This window comes from Scomber scombrus, chromosome 5 (assembly GCF_963691925.1).
Source record: "Scomber scombrus chromosome 5, fScoSco1.1, whole genome shotgun sequence".
Lineage (NCBI taxonomy): Eukaryota > Metazoa > Chordata > Actinopteri > Scombriformes > Scombridae > Scomber > Scomber scombrus.
Window position 1 is genome coordinate 33,403,409 of NC_084974.1, and position 17,736 is coordinate 33,421,144.

At 48.2% G+C, this 17,736-nt stretch overlaps 1 protein-coding gene across 1 annotated transcript in view; it reads right to left on the reverse strand.

Annotated features, from left to right (window-relative positions):
* Window positions 1-836: 836 nt before the first annotated feature.
* LOC133979971 (NLR family CARD domain-containing protein 3-like) overlaps window positions 837-17,736 on the reverse strand; it is a gene marked incomplete at its 5' end in the record, with an annotated part of 35,268 nt that continues 18,368 nt past the window's right edge. Inside the window, 9 exons of the mRNA XM_062418522.1 lie at window positions 837-1,453; window positions 3,974-4,020; window positions 4,615-4,788; window positions 5,532-5,705; window positions 5,806-7,584; window positions 8,251-8,349; window positions 8,483-8,593; window positions 9,938-10,028; window positions 10,436-10,473. Coding sequence (XP_062274506.1) covers window positions 885-1,453; window positions 3,974-4,020; window positions 4,615-4,788; window positions 5,532-5,705; window positions 5,806-7,584; window positions 8,251-8,349; window positions 8,483-8,593; window positions 9,938-10,028; window positions 10,436-10,473 — 3,082 coding nt within the window. The remainder of the gene's footprint in view (window positions 1,454-3,973; window positions 4,021-4,614; window positions 4,789-5,531; window positions 5,706-5,805; window positions 7,585-8,250; window positions 8,350-8,482; window positions 8,594-9,937; window positions 10,029-10,435; window positions 10,474-17,736) is intronic.

Genomic DNA, 17,736 nt, shown 5'->3' on the forward strand with positions numbered 1-17,736 from the left:
TATAGTTGAAATGAAAATATACTTTATTTTAGATGGTAGGGAACAAAGCAGTAAATCATTTTTAATAAAAGTTTGTATCAATATATTTAAAATGTCTTCTTCTACTTTAAAACTTTACTTTGATAGTCTTATTTATTTAAATCTTTGGTGCAGTTATATTTATGCTTTTATATCAGACTCTTTACGCTTTGTTGACTTTAAACTTTTTATAAAATATCACAAATGTTTTTAACTTTTAGCGTTATTTAAAAAAACATTCAAATATATTTGATTGTAAAAATGATGAAATGTTTCTGTAATGTTTGAAAAATAATGAGAATATTTAAAATGTTTGTTTTGAGTTTGTTGAATAAAAACATGAAAACAACAAAGTTCAAAATAGTTTGAATTTATTTTGCTGAAAATGTAAAAACTGTAAAATGTGAAATAAAAACATTTATTAATAAAACCAGTTTCTGCTCCTCTCTGCTCCTCTTTACTCCTCACTGCTCCTCTTTACTCCTCACTGCTCCTCTTTGTTCCTCACTGCTCCTCTCTGCTCCTCACTGCTCCTCTCTGCTCCTCTTTACTCCTCTCTGCTCCTCTTTGCTCCTCACTGCTCCTCTCTGCTCCTCACTGCTCCTCTCTGCTCATGTCTGCTCCTCTCTGCTCCTCACTGCTCCTCTTTACTCCTCACTGCTCCTCACTGCTCCTCTCTGCTCCTCTCGGCTCCTCTTTACTCCTCACTGCTCCTCTCTATTCCTCACTGCTCCTCTCGGCTCCTCTTTACTCCTCACTGCTCCTCTCTGCTCCTCACTGCTCCTCTATGCTCCTCTCTGCTCCTCACTGCTCCTCTTTACTCCTCTTTACTCCTCTCTACTCTTCTCTGCTCCTCTCTGCTCCTCCTACAGAGACACTGAGGAACCAGACCAGACCATAAACCCAGCACACAGAGGATCAGTGAATGTGGTGTTGAAGGTGTGGAGGTGGATCAGTGAGTCAGAGGAGACTCTGTAGAAGGACAGAGTGCCAGCAGGACAGTCCACATACACTGCTACTCTGTTAGAGACAGAGGAGGAGGAGGAGGAGGAGGAGGAGGAGGAGGAGGAGGAGGAGGAGGAGGAGGAGGAGGAGATGTGTGTTTGTCTCTTATTGTGCCAGACAGAGTAACCATCATCAGAGCATCTCAGACACCAGGACTGATCGTTCCTTCCAAACACACAGTCATCACTGTCTCCTTTCCTGCTGATTCTTCTGTAACTCACTGATATATAAACTCTTCCTCTCCACTCGACCTCCCAGTAACATCGACCAGTCAGAACATTTCTACACAGCAGCTGATCCCAGTAGTCAAATCTGTCTGGATGATCAGGATATGACTGATCCTCCTCCACATATGTCACCTTCCTGTTGTTATCAGACAGTTTGAGGTTTGTGTTCATTGTGTTTGGATCCAGTTCCAGTTCACAGGCATCTGATGGAGAGAACGAGACACAATACAGCTGCAGTTTATCATCTGTTGATTTATTAACTACTTTACTGAAACCATTCAAACTTAAACCATCTCCATGACAACTGAGACCCTCCATCACTGAGGAAGACCATGAGATGTGACTGAAAGCTTTGGACATACAGAGTAAGTGGACCTTTAGATGAGAATGTTTTTCAAAGTGAAACTTGATTCCAGCTGCGTCTGATGTTTGTCTGAATGTAAATTCAACAGTTCAGGTCATTATATAATATAAACTGTCCAATAAAACAATATACTAAACAAATAAAACATGCTGAATGTCCATGGCTAACTAAGGGTTTAATAAATGAGAGTTCATAACATATAAAACTCAAAAGTCAGAAAATAAATATAAGAAGTATAAAAATAAGTGAACTAACATGTTGAGGGCAAGAAAGAAGGAGTACTATAGGACACTATTAGAAACAAACAGGCAATATGAAGGAAATATGGAGCTTTCTGAACAGTATTATTAAAAATGGATCTCAGAAAATGAGTTATCCTCTTATTAAATACATAGGAACGTTATGGGATTAGGGGAGAAGTCTTGGTTTGGATTCAAAGTTATTAAAGTAACAGACAGCAGTTTGTGAGGTTAGGTGACAGTTGCTCTAAATGTTTGGACCTGCGGTCCCACAGGGGTCAGTATTGGGACCAACATGTTTTATGACATATGTCACATATCAAAGGTATTGAAGCTTGTTCTTTCTGCGGATCACACTCATAGTTTTTGTTCGGGTGATGATTAACTACAAGATATGGTAACCATGGAAATGATCAAACTAAAAACCTGGTTTGATAAAAAATAAATTGTCACTAAATTTGAATAAAACTAAAGTAATGTTGTTTCACTGCAGAAGAAACAAACAAGTAAAAATACAGATAGATGGTGTGAATATTGAACAGGTTACTGAAAATAGATTTGTTGGGGTCATAATTGATGAAAAGCTTTGTTGGAAGGCAAACATTAAACATATACATCCCAAAAGGAGCATTGCAGTATTAAGTGAAGCCAAACAGGTCCTGGATTATAAAGCGCTTCACATTTTGTACTGTTCACTGGTCTCACCATACTTAAGTTACTGCGCTGAAGTTTGGGCCAATAATTACAAATCTAATGTACAGTCATTGTTTATTCTTCAGAAAAGAGCAATTTGCAACATCCATCATGCAGAGTACAGGGATCATTCAAATCCATTATTCTTACTGTCTCATTTACTGAAGTTTGCTGATCTGGTGGAATTTCAAATAGCTCAAACAATGTACGAAGCAAAAAACAACCAACTGCCTGCAAATATCCAAAACATGTTCAGTGTAAGAGAGGAGGGCTACAATCTAAGAGGTCAGACTTATTTCTAAACTGTTAGCGTGCGAACGATGAGGAGGAACTTTTGTATTTGTGTTTGTGGTGTGAGGCTATGCAGCAGTCTAAATGTGGAACTGAGGGAATGTCCAAACATTAAGATTTTTATAAAGAGGTACAAAGAAATGATCTTCAGTAGGTATAGGAATTAAGATGCTATTATTATATATGTATATTTATATGTATGTGTATTATATGTGATTTGGTTGTGTCCAAAAATGAGTGGATGACAATGGACTTGGTCCTTTGTGTACTATTATTTATATTACTTTGAGTTAATGGTGATAATATTTATGAAAGTGATGATGATGATGATGATGATGATGATGATGATGATGATGATGGTAATAATAATAATGACTATAACGGTAATACTACGACTAGATAATTGATTCCAATGAGAGTCAATGTAAACCCTTCACAAGCACGTGACCTGAGGCTGCTCTCTGATTGGCTTCCTTCAGTTTTACAGGACACGCCCACTTTTATTGGCAGCGAATTGTTGTTTTATGTTTTTAATCTACTGTGATTGGACAGATGTATGATTATTGTACATTATAGAAAAACTGGTAAAAATAGTTACAAAAAGGGTCTCAGAAGAATCTAGAGTGGTAAAGTTATTTATAATTAAATAACAGTTGTATATTGAGATGTGGTGGAAATGACATTTGTTCAACGCAGGTCAGAAAAATGTACAAATTAACAATTTGTGTTGTAATCTAAGTTTGTCCTCTTTCAGATCTTAAAACTAGACAAACTATTTAAACTTATGAGACTGTGTTAGGTGAGTTTTTAATAACTTTTTTAATTCAAGTTCACAAGGCTAAAAGTGACCTAGTTGATGACACAATAACTAAAATATATGTGGTGGTGTCTCTTTTTAAGCACATTGACTTATTGATAACTTTACTTTAACTGTTGGTAACTTTAGGTGATGTGAGTGAAATGGACATTTTGTCATGTCTGATTATAATGTTTTATTCCTGTCTCTGTGGGTCAGAGATACCATACTGGGACACACCAGGGAACACTTCTCCTTTATAAACTACATAGTTAGTGCCACCTTGCTGCTGAAGGACTGTTCTCAAAGTTCTCATGAATCAAGCTGAAAACACACTCACACTTCCTCACACCAGGTTTCAGTCTCTGCAGTCCACCATGGTCCATCCTGGAGGAAGAGACAAAGACACAATCAGCTTCATACACCTTCACTCATATCTACCATTAAACATGAACCAGAGTCCCTCAGTTAGTCAGAGTGTCTGTCCATCTGTCCATACCTGAGAGTGCCCACCTGTCTGTCCACACCTGAGAGTGTCCATCTGTCCACACCTGAGTGTCCATCTGTCTGTCCATACCTGAGAGTGTCCACCTGTCCATACCTGAGCGTGTCCACCTGTCTGTCCATACCTGAGAGTGTCCACCTGTCCATACCTGAGTGTCTACCTGTCTGTCCATACCTGAGAGTGTCCACCTGTCTGTCATTACCTGAGAGTGTCCACCTGTCTGTCCATACCTGAGAGTGTCCACCTGTCTGTCCATACCTGAGAGTGTCCACCTGTCTGTCCATACCTGAGTGTCCATCTGTCCATACCTGACAGTGTCCACCTGTCTGTCCATACCTGAGAGTGTCCACCTGTCTGTCCATACCTGACAGTGTCCACCTGTCTGTCCATACCTGAGAGTGTCCACCTGTCTGTCCATACCTGAGAGTGTCCACCTGTCTGTCCATACCTGAGAGTGTCCACCTGTCTGTCCATACCTGAGAGTGTCCAGTCTCCAGTGTGGATCCTTCAGTCCAGCAGACAGAAGCTTCTCTCCTGAGTCTCCTGGATGATTGTAGCTCAGGTCCAGCTCTCTCAGATGGGAGGGGTTGGAGTTCAGAGCTGAGGCCAGAGAAGCACAGCCTTCCTCTGTGATCAGACATGCTGACAGACTGAACACACACAACAGTTCATCTAATGAGATAAACAATATTTTGTCTTTCAGGCCTTTATGTTGACACTCAGCGCCCCCTGCTGTATGTTGGTGTCATGCAGATACATTTTAGGTTAGTAGGAGAGAAAGCACATGTTCCTGCTGGAGGCTGCCTTCTGATTTATGTTGAAGAAGAAATGCCTTTAAAGTTAAATATTGTTCCACAGAATATCTAAACAAGATTTCAGAGAAATTTACTGATGTTTTAACTTAGTTCTTATTTTTCATTCCAACAATGTTCACTGTGTGATCACAATCATTTAATTAGGCAACTTAGTGTCTTCCATCATATTGTAATTTAATTTAATTCAGTGCTTAAACATTTAATTTGTATTTTACACGAAAAAAGTTAAATGTAAAGAAAATCTGAAACATTTCCTGAGCAGCAGATCTGCTTTTTATGTTCACCTGCATGTAGAGAACATGACAGTAATTCTGTGTTGTATATTTTCTGTTATTCTTTCCATTATAATAGACTTTCATGAATTAATGCACATTGAGTCTTCATTGAAGATTAAAGACAGAAACATAAATCCTGCCTCACATGTTGTTGTGGAAGGAGTTTTACTTACTGTATACTTGATGTTACATCACTTCAGCTCAGACAGTACACTCAATCTTTTTATCATAAACTCTTCATGTAAACTAGAAACTGAGGAGAAGCCAAAAATATGACTTTATATACACAGTAATAAAACTGACCTGATACTTTCCAGTGTACAGTGTGGACTCTCCAGTCCAGCAGAAAGCTGCTTCACTCCTGAATCCTGCAGGTTGTTGTGACTCAGGTCCAGATCTCTCAGACTAGAGGACTGGGAGCTGAGAACTGAGGACAGAGCTGCACAGCTTCTCTCTGAGAGGTAACAGTCACTCAACCTGGAGAAGAATCAGCAGAACATAAGAATTGCAAACATTACTTTTCTTCATTGAGCAAAGATTAAACTACATTAATCTGGATAGTTCTGTGTGCACCTACAGAGCTTTGTTGGAGGCTTTGACCACTGGCAGCAGCCTCAGAAGAGCCTCCTCTGAAGCAGAGTATTTCTTCAGGTCAAACACGTCCAGATCTTTTCCTGATGATAGTAAGATGAAGACCAGAGCTGACCACTGAGCAGGAGACAGTTTATCTGTGGAGAGACTTCCTGATCTCAGGTACTGTTGGATCTCCTCCACTAGAGAACGATCATTCAGTTCATTCAGACAGTGGAACAGATTGATGCTTCTCTCTGCAGACACATTCTCACTGATCTTCTTCTTGATGTACTTGACTGTTTTCTGATTGGTCTGTGAGCTACTTCCTGTCTGTGTGATCAGACCTCGTAGGAGAGTCTGATTGGTCTGCAGTGAAAGACCCAGAAGGAAGCGGAGGAACAAGTCCAGGTGTCCATTTGGACTCTTTAAGGCCTCGTCTACAGCTCTCTGGTAGAAACATGCTGATTTGTCTTTGAACACTTCAGACCAGGATGTTGTTTGTTGTTCTGCCAGCAGATTGACTCCAGACTTGATGAATGTCAGATGGACATGAAGAGCAGCCAGAAACTCCTGAAGGCTCAGATGGACGAAGCAGAACACCGTGTCCTGGTACAGACCTGTCTCCTCTTTAAAGACCTGTGTGAACACTCCTGAGTACACTGAGGCTGCTCTGATATCGATGCCACACTCTGTCAGGTCTGATTCATAGAAGATCAGGTTGCCTTTCTGCAGCTGCTCAAAAGCCAGTTTTCCCAGAGACTCAATCACCTTCTTGCTCTCTGGACTCCAGTGTTGATCTGTCTCAGTTCCTCCATCATACTTGACGTTCTTCAGTTTGGACTGAAGCACCAGGAAGTGGATGTACATCTCAGTCAGGGTCTTGGGCAGCTTTCCTCCCTCTCTGCTTTTCAACACATCCTCCAGAACTGTAGCAGTGATCCAGCAGAAGACTGGGATGTGGCACATGATGTGGAGGCTTCGTGATGTCTTGATGTGGGAGATGATGGTGCTGGCCTGCTCCTCATCTCTGAATCTCTTCCTGAAGTACTCCTCCTTCTGTGGGTCAGTGAACCCTCTGACCTCTGTCACCATGCCGACACACTCAGGAGGGATCTGATTGGCTGCTGCAGGTCGTGTGGTTATCCAGAGGCGAGCAGAGGGAAGCAGTTTCCCCCTGATGAGGTTTGTCAGCAGCACATCCACTGAGGTGGACTCTGTAACATCAGTCAGGATCTCAGTGTTGTGGAAGTCCAGAGGAAGTCGACACTCATCCAGACCGTCAAAGATGAACACAACCTGGAACTCTTCAAACCTGCAGATTCCTGCTTCTTTGGTTTCAGTAAAGAAGTGATGAACAAGTTCCACCAAGCTGTACTTTTTCTCTTTCAGCACATTCAGCTCTCTGAAAGTGAATGGAAATGTGAAGTGTATGTCCTGGTTGGCTTTGTCTTCAGCCCAGTCCAGAGTGAACTTCTGTGTTAAGACTGTTTTCCCAATGCCAGCCACTCCCTTTGTCATCACTGTTCTGATTGGTTCATCTCTTCCAGGTGAGGCTTTAAAGAAGTCTTCTTGTCTGATTGTTGTTTCTGGTCTGTCTAGTTTCCTGGATGCTGTTTCAATCTGTCTGATCTCATGTTCATCATTGACCTCTGCAGTCCCTCCCTCTGTGATGTAGAGCGGTGTGTAGATCTGATTCAGAAGGGTTGGGTTTCCTGCTTTAGCGATCCCCTCAAACACACACTGGAACTTCTTCTGCAGGTTAGACTTGAGTTTACGTCGACACTTTGCAGCACGAGTTCCTGAATGAACAAACAACAAATGAAATCAGTGAGTGGATCCTACAGAAAGTCTAGAAATCTGAACATATAAGTGTGTCTGTGTAGTTTTTCCTCCTCCATCAGTTTTATTCAGCTCATCAGTGGAGGACAAACAGCCTCTGATCTGATGCAGATGTGTGCAGCATATTTACAGCAGAGTTTGAAATATAAACCTCTCCCATGTTGCCTCCATTTCCTCTCCATCATGTTAAATCTGTTAAAATCCTCTTACTGCTCTGCAGAAGCTCAGCCAGCTCCTCCTGCTTCATTCTCCTCAGGAAGTGCAGTGTGATCTTCAGCAATGCCTCTCTGCTGCTCCTCCTCTGCTCTTCCTCCTCACCGTCCAACTCCTCCTCATCCTCACTCTGACTCTCTAAGCATTCTGGGTCATCTGGACTCAGACCCCTCTGGACTCTCTTCAGCTCGTTCTTCACAAAAGTGACGATGTTGTCCTCCAGCAGCTGGAACAGAAAGATAAAGTGAACATTTCATTTAAACTGGTAGAACACAACATGTGATTCATGTGTCAGTCTGAAGGCCTGCTGGTCTAAACAGAGCAGCATGGACACTGTTAGGACCTGAATGCTACTTTAGTATTTCACCTGTGGTTGATGGAGTTAATAGTAAAAGGTGTGTTAGTACATGTACACACCATAAATATGGAGTCCAGCTGTGTTTGATGCTGCTGTGCAGACTGATCACTGGGAACCTCTGAGCTCTGCTGCTGAACTCTGTGGAGAAAACATCACGTTTAAGGACATTTAATGACTCAAAACTGCACTCAGCTTATTAAAGATGTTCTGTCATGATGACTAAATGAACTCCTGTAAATGCTGCTCTGATTACTGGATGTTAAATTCTTACTTTCCATCAGCAGGTTGTCCATCTTTAAACATAATAGGACGCTCCATAGACCGGTCACTCTTCATGGACACACAGCTGGGTTCAGGAGAGTCTGCTCTCTGCTGCTGCATCCTGATATGAATAAAGAAGTGAAAAAAACATGTAGTTAACACCAAAGAAATGCTGCCCAGCTTCACCGAGTCTCTGCTGTCCAGCTTCACTGAGTCTCTGCTATCCAGAGGGAACACTCTCCAACACCCCCTCTAAGGAGTCCAAGAAGGGTGGATACTCTGAACTGCAGTTTGGACCATAGGCACAAACAACAGTCAGGAACCTTCCCCCCACCCGAAGGCGGAGGGAGGCTACCCTTTCATCCACCGGGGTAAACTCCAACATACAGGCACCAAGCCGGAGAGCAATAAGTATTGCCACCCCTGCCCGGCGCCTCTAACCAGTGGCAACTCCAGAGTGGAAGAGTCCAACCCCTCTCGAGAAGACTGGTTCCAGAGCCCTTGCTATGCGTCGAGGTGAGGCCGACTATTTCTAGCCAGAACTTCTCAACCTTGCGCACTAGCTCAGGCTCCTTCCCCACCAGAGAGGTTCCTGGTCCCTAGAGCTAGCTTCTGCAGCCGAGGGTCGGACTGCCAAGGACCCGCCTTCGGCTGCCGCCCAGCTCACAGCACCCCCGACCCCTTTGGCCCCTCCTACGAGTGGTGGGTCCACTTGAAGGGGTTCCCATGTTTTCTCTTTGGGCTGTGCCCGGCTGGGCCCCAAGGGAGCAGGCCCGACCACCAGGCGCTCGCCCTCGAGCCCCACCCCCAGGCCTGGCTCCAGGGTGACCAACGTCCGGGCAGGGGAAACGAAGAAGCATTTATTGTACTCATCATAATGGGTCTTGTGAGCTACGCTTTGTCTGGTCCCTCCCCCAGACCTGTTTGCCATGGGAGACCCTACCAGGGACATAATGCCCCCGACAACTGAGCTCAGGTAGGGGCCCAAACAGCCAACCAACCATTATTATGGCGCTTTTCCACTACACAGTTCCAGCACGACTCGCCTCGACTCGCCACGGTTCTTTTTTTGCGTTTCCACCAGGGAAAGTACCTGGTACCTGGTCCTTTTTTAGTACCTGCTCTGGTGAGGTTCCAAACGAGCCAAGCCGGTACTAAAATGTGACGTGGACACACTGCTGGCCGCTGATTGGTAGTTGTCGCTGGAAGCGTCATGAGCCGTCCCACACAAGAATCAAACCCGGCATTTTTAAATACCGGCAGCAGCGTTACCATAGTTACAGCCATACGGCTCAATTTTCTTGCTTTGTGTGAGACAAAAAGCCTCATACAGCAGCAAGTACACCCCGCCCACGTTGAGTTGGTACTTTTTTTGTAATGGAAAAGGTTCCTGGAACCGTACCGAGCCGAGTCAAGGCGAGTTGTGCTGGAACTGTGTAGTGGAAAAGTGCCATTAACTTCTTACCTTCCATCAGCAGGTTTTCCATCTTTAAAGTTAAAAGGAAGACCTATAGACCGATCACTCTTCATGGACACACAGCTGGGTTCAGGATGGTCTGCTCTCTGCAGCATCCTGATATGAATAAAGAAGTGAAAAAAGCATGAAGTTAAACCAAATAAATTAAGGATTAATCATCAGTTTAAATGTCAGAACTAATAGAAATAGAAAGAGTGACTAATGAGTCAACAAAAGAAGGTAACAATCTGTGCCAACCTCAATAACTAAAGATGGAACCATAAACTTCCCAGTTCACCTTCAGATGGATGAACACAGACTCTGTTAGAGCAGCTACAAGGTGATCCAAACATCTTTTTAAAGACTGGCCCTGGTGCTTTATGTGTTTTCACAAATGTAAATGCTACTCTGATTACTGGATGTTAAATTCTTACCTTCCATCAGCAGGTTGTTCATCTTTAAACTTAATAGGACAACCCATAGACCAGTCACTCTTCATGGACACACAGCTGGGTTCAGGAGAGTCTGCTCTCTGCTGCTGCATCCTGATACAAACAAACAACAAATCAAAGAGTTTAAAAAGATGAATGTTGAGCAGACTGTCAACAGCTGAAGTTTTAGAAGCAGAATGAAAATCAGTAAGAAGACAGTGGATGAGAAACGTTCTCCTGTTCATCAAAATGTCATCTGATGAAAGATGCTGTCTCATCTTAGTTGATTAGTTGACTAATCAGTGGTTGAGCTCTTTGTTAACTCACAAAGTTAGTAGTTCATTCTGAGTTATTGTGACTTATTATTCAGTAGTTGAGTGTCAGATGTGACAGTGAGTGTGAATAATGATGGTGGAGTGATGTGAGTGGAGAACAGTGATGGACAGTTAGAGATCCTCATCTCACCTCTGAGCTTTGGTCTGGCTGTCATGTTCCCCACACAGAGAGCTTTTAGAGGGAGGGACTCCCTCCTCTCTGTCCTCACACTGATCCATAGCAGAGAAACACCTTCACACAAACACAACAACATGCTCATTCATTACAACCAGCTGCACATCACACAGGTCTGCACTGCTGTCTAACATCCTGTCATTATTCATTCCACCACCAGATGGAGCCAAAGTAACAAACTATTTAAAGACTTTCACTGAGCTTTAATGTTTAATAACTTTCTTTCTGAATGTTCCACTGACTTTTCATTTGCCTGATTAAATAACTGAATATCATGAATGAAAAGATGTTTTCAACAGTATTTCTGTCACCTTCTTTTAACACATTTCATAGTATATTATTATATGGCTTTTATTACCTGTTCATCACTAACCGTCCCACCTGTGAAACAAACTCTTTCTGTTGTAACTGTGGATTAGTTATTATAATAACTGTCATAATGTTTGTCAGGTTCAAGATGACTGAATGAGGTGACCTTTGATACGACCAATTAAATGAATCAAACACACAATTACTGACTTCAAGAAACAGTTTTACACAAACAACAGTCAATCACTTTAGTCTATTTATCTAAAGTTTAGTACAATGAATGTCATCGTACCCAAACCCTTTAACAGCCAGGTTCAGTTGTTGGGCAGGGTGCTGAACCATTTGAAAATGACCCAAAAGATTTTATTTTCCCTGAAGGGAAACTTGGCTTGCAGACGGGTTAAAAAATAAACAACTATCAAAAATATATAAAAAACATAATCACATGACAGACCAATCACAAGCAACAATCAAGTCTGGCTGAATTGAAACACTAAGAAAAGAATGTAAAACTGTGAGGGTTATCGCTCTGGGCACAAAGGAGGTTCTGGTCCTGTTCTAGAGGGGAGAGAGGTGGCTTACACAGTCTAGTACAGACCTAGCTTTTATTAACCCTAACCCTTACCAGCTACCTTCACAACGTGGCCCACTGACTGAAATGCTACCAAACCAGGCGATGAAAGAAAAAGTCAGCACAGATTCAGTAGAAGACTAAAAGGATCCAACCCAGCGGCTCAACTTACCCCAGAGCTACCATTGTGACTTTATTAGTCCCCACAGCTAACATGGTGCACTGTTATGCTAGGTTAATGACCTCATGTTGTAGCTCATAGATACCACAATTGATTTATAAAACACATTTAAAATGATCTATTTTGGTCACACATCATAAGCAAGTATCCACTGAAATACAGCAACCAGTGTTATACTAGAAACACACAAAAAGGACATCTCTGAATTTATATGGAGCTCATAACTAACATGGTGCACTGTTATGCTAGGTTAATGACCTCATGTTGTAGCTCATAGATACCAAGAACTGTACCAAGCCCGCTTTAAATAATGACAAGAAAAGACAAACAAAGTGAAAGTAAAGAAAAAGGATCAGAAACAAAGGCCCATCCTCAACCCCCTTACCTGCATCCTCAACTCCCCCACCTGCATCCTCAACCCCCCTACCTGCATCCTCAACCCCCCTACCTGCATCCTCAACCCCCTTACCTGCATCCTCAACCCCCCTACCTGCATCCTCAACCCCCCCTACCTGCATCCTCAACCCCCTACCTGCATCCTCAACCCCCCCTACCTGCATCCTCAACCCCCTACCTGCATCCTCAACCCCCCCTACCTGCATCCTCAACCCCCCCACCTGCATCCTCAACCCCCCCACCTGTATCCTCAACCCCCCTACCTGCATCCTCAACCCCCCCTACCTGCATCCTCAACCCCCCACCTGCATCCTCAACCCCCCCCACCTGCATGCTCAACTCCCCTACCTGCATCCCCTACCTGCATCCTCAACCCCCCCACCTGCATCCTCAACCCCCCTCCCTGCATCCTCAACCCCCTACCTGCATCCTCAACCCCCCCTACCTGCATCCTCAACCCCCTACCTGCATCCTCAACCCCCTACCTGCATCCTCAACCCCCCCTACCTGCATCCTCAACCCCCCCACCTGCATCCTCAACCCCCCCACCTGTATCCTCAACCCCCCTACCTGCATCCTCAACCCCCCCTACCTGCATCCTCAACCCCCCCACCTGCATCCTCAACCCCCCCATCTGCATCCTCAACCCCCTACCTGCATCCTCAACCCCCCCTACCTGCATCCTCAACCCCCCCACCTGCATGCTCAACTCCCCTACCTGCATCCCCTACCTGCATCCTCAACCCCCCCACCTGCATCCTCAACCCCCCCACCTGCATCCTCAACCCCCCTCCCTGCATCCTCAACCCCCCTACCTGCATCCTCAACCCACCTACCTGCATCCTCAACTCCCCTACCTGCATCCTCAACCCCCCCAACTGCATCCTCGACTCTCCTACCTGCATCCTCAACCCCCCACCTGCATCCTCAACCCCCCCAACTGCATCCTCAACTCCCCCACCTGCATCCTCAACCCCCTACCTGCATCCTCAACCCCCTACCTGCATCCTCAACCCCCCCAACTGCATCTTCAACTCCCCTACCTGCATCCTCAACCCCCTACCTGCATCCTCAACTCCCCTACCTGCATCCCCTACCTGAATCCTCAACCCCCCCACCTGCATCCTCAACCCCCCCACCTGCATCCTCAACCCCCCCCACCTGCATCCCCTACCTGCATCCTCAACCCCCCTACCTGCATCCTCAACCCCCCCACCTGCATCCTCAACTCCCCTACCTGCATCCTCAACCCCCCCACCTGCATCCTCAACCCCCCCACCTGCATCCTCAACTCCCCTACCTGCATCCTCAAACCCCCTACCTGCATCCTCAACTCCCCTACCTGCATCCTCAAACCCCCTACCTGCATCCTCAACCCCCCTACCTGCATCCTCAACTCCCCCACCTGCATCCCCTACCTGCATCCTCAACTCCCCTACCTGCATCCTCAACCCCCACACCTGCATCCTCAACCCCCCTACCTGCATCCTCAAACCCCCTACCTGCATCCTCAACTCCCCTCCCTCCATCCTCAACCCCCCCAACTGCATCCTCAACCCCCCCACCTGCATGCTCAACTCCCCTACCTGCATCCCCTACCTGCATCCTCAACCCCCCTACCTGCATCCTCAACCCCCCCACCTGCATCCTCAACCCCCCTCCCTGCATCCTCAACCCCCCCACCTGCATCCTCAACCCCCCTCCCTGCATCCTCAACCCCCCTACCTGCATCCTCAACCCCCCTACCTGCATCCTCAACTCTCCTACCTGCATCCTCAACCCCCCCAACTGCATCCTCAACCCCCCCACCTGCATCCTCAACCCCCTACCTGCATCCTCAACCCCCCTACCTGCATCCTCAAACCCCCTACCTGCATCCTCAACCCCCCCTACCTGCCTCCTCAACCCCCCCACCTGCATCCTCAACCCCCCCACCTGCATGCTCAACTCCCCTACCTGCATCCCCTACCTGCATCCTCAACCCCCCTACCTGCATCCTCAACCCCCCCACCTGCATCCTCAACCCCCCTCCCTGCATCCTCAACCCCCCTACCTGCATCCTCAACTCTCCTACCTGCATCCTCAACCCCCCTACCTGCATCCTCAACCCCCCTCCCTGCATCCTCAACCCCCCTACCTGCATCCTCAACCCCCCTACCTGCATCCTCAACTCTCCTACCTGCATCCTCAACCCCCCCACCTGCATCCTCAACCCCCCCACCTGCATCCTCAACCCCCCCCACCTGCATCCTCAACTCCCCTACCTGCATCCCCTACCTGCATCCTCAACCCCCCTACCTGCATCCTCAACCCCCCCACCTGCATCCTCAACTCCCCTACCTGCATCCTCAACCCCCCCACCTGCATCCTCAACTCCCCTACCTGCATCCTCAACCCCCCCACCTGCATCCTCAACCCCCCCACCTGCATCCTCAACCCCCCTACCTGCATCCTCAAACCCCCTACCTGCATCCTCAACTCCCCTCCCTGCATCCTCAACCCCCCCAACTGCATCCTCAAACCCCCTACCTGCATCCTCAAACCCCCTACCTGCATCCTCAACTCTCCTCCCTGCATCCTCAACCCCCCCAACTGCATCCTCAAACCCCTACCTGCATCCTCAACCCCCCTACCTGCATCCTCAACCCCCCCACCTGCATCCTCAACCCCCCCACCTGCATCCTCATCTCCCCTACCTGCATCCTCAAACCCCCTACCTGCATCCTCAACCCCCCTACCTGCATCCTCAACCCCCCCACCTGCATCCTCAACCCCCCTACCTGCATCTTCAACCCCCCCACCTGCATCCTCAACTCCCCTACCTGCATCCTCAACCCCCTACCTGCACCCTGAACCCCCCTACCTGCATCCTCAACCCCCCCACCTGCATCCTCAACCCCCCTACCTGCATCCTCAACCCCCCCACCTGCATCCTCAACCCCCCTACCTGCATCCTCAAACCCCCTACCTGCATCCTCAACCCCCCCACCTGCATCCTCAACCCCCCCTACCTGCATCATCAACTCTCCTACCTGCATCCTCAACCCCCCCAACTGCATCCTCAACCCCTCCTACCTGCATCCTCAACTCCCCTACCTGCATCCTCAACCCCCCCAACTGCATCCTCAACTCCCCCACCTGCATCCTCAACCCCTCCTACCTGCATCCTCAACTCCCCTACCTGCATCCTCAACTCTCCTACCTGCATCCTCAACCCCCCCACCTGCATCCTCAACCCCCCCACCTGCATCCTCAACCCCCCTACCTGCATCCTCAACTCTCCTACCTGCATCCTCAACCCCCCTCCCTGCATCCTCAACCCCCCTACCTGCATCCTCAACTCTCCTACCTGCATCCTCAACCCCCCCAACTGCATCCTCAACTCTCCTACCTGCATCCTCAACCCCCCCACCTGCATCCTCAACCCCCCCCACCTGCATCCTCAACTCCCCTACCTGCATCCCCTACCTGCATCCTCAACCCCCCTACCTGCATCCTCAACCCCCCCACCTGCATCCTCAACTCCCCTACCTGCATCCTCAACCCCCCCACCTGCATCCTCAACCCCCCCTACCTGCATCCTCAACCCCCCTACCTGCATCCTCAACCCCCCCTACCTGCATCCTCAACCCCCCTACCTGCATCCTCAACCCCCCCTACCTGCATCCTCAACCCCCCTACCTGCATCCTCAAACCCCCTACCTGCATCCTCAACCCCCCCACCTGCATCCTCAACTCCCCTACCTGCATCCTCAACCCCCCCACCTGCATCCTCAACCCCCCCACCTGCATCCTCAACCCCCCTACCTGCATCCTCAAACCCCCTACCTGCATCCTCAACTCCCCTCCCTGCATCCTCAACCCCCCCAACTGCATCCTCAAACCCCCTACCTGCATCCTCAAACCCCCTACCTGCATCCTCAACTCCCCTCCCTGCATCCTCAACCCCCCCAACTGCATCCTCAAACCCCCTACCTGCATCCTCAAACCCCCTACCTGCATCCTCAACTCTCCTCCCTGCATCCTCAACCCCCCCAACTGCATCATCAAACCCCTACCTGCATCCTCAACCCCCCTACCTGCATCCTCAACCCCCCCACCTGCATCCTCAACCCCCCCACCTGCATCCTCATCTCCCCTACCTGCATCCTCAAACCCCCTACCTGCATCCTCAACCCCCCTACCTGCATCCTCAACCCCCCCACCTGCATCCTCAACCCCCCTACCTGCATCTTCAACCCCCCCACCTGCATCCCCAATCCCCTACCTGCATCCTCAACCCCCTACCTGCATCCTGAACCCCCCTACCTGCATCCTCAACCCCCCCACCTGCATCCTCAACCCCCCTACCTGCATCCTCAACCCCCCCACCTGCATCCTCAACCCCCCTACCTGCATCCTCAAACCCCCTACCTGCATCCTCAACCCCCCCACCTGCATCCTCAACCCCCCCTACCTGCATCCTCAACTCTCCTACCTGCATCCTCAACCCCCCCAACTGCATCCTCAACCCCTCCTACCTGCATCCTCAACTCCCCTACCTGCATCCTCAACCCCCCCAACTGCATCCTCAACTCCCCCACCTGCATCCTCAACCCCTCCTACCTGCATCCTCAACTCCCCTACCTGCATCCTCAACTCTCCTACCTGCATCCTCAACCCCCCCACCTGCATCCTCAACCCCCCCACCTGCATCCTCAACCCCCCCTACCTGCATCCTCAACTCTCCTACCTGCATCCTCAATCCCCCCAACTGCATCCTCAACCCCTCGTACCTGCATCCTCAACCCCCCCAACTGCATCTTCAACTCTCCTACCTGCATCCTCAACCCCCCCACCTGCATCCTCAACCCCCCTACCTGCATCCTCAACTCCCCTACCTGCATCCTCAACCCCCCCACCTGCATCCTCAACCCCCCACCTGCATCCTCAACTCCCCTACCTGCATCCTCAACCCCCCCTACCTGCATCCTCAACCCCCCTACCTGCATGCTCAACCCCCCTACCTGCATCCTCAACCCCCCTACCTGCATCCTCAACCCCCCCTACCTGCATCCTCAACTCCCCTACCTGCATCCTCAACTCCCCTACCTGCATCCTCAACCCCCCTACCTGCATCCTCAACCCCCCCTACCTGCATCCTCAACCCCCTACCTGCATCCTCATCTCCCCTACCTGCATCCTCAACCCCCCCACCTGCATCCTCAACCCCCCCACCTGCATCCTCAACCCCCCCACCTGCATCCTCAACCCCCCTACCTGCATCCTCAACTCCCCTACCTGCATCCTCATCTCCCCTACCTGCATCCTCAACCCCCCCACCTGCATCCTCAACCCCCCTACCTGCATCCTCAACTCCCCTACCTGCATCCTCAACCCCCCTACCTGCATCCTCAACCCCCCCACCTGC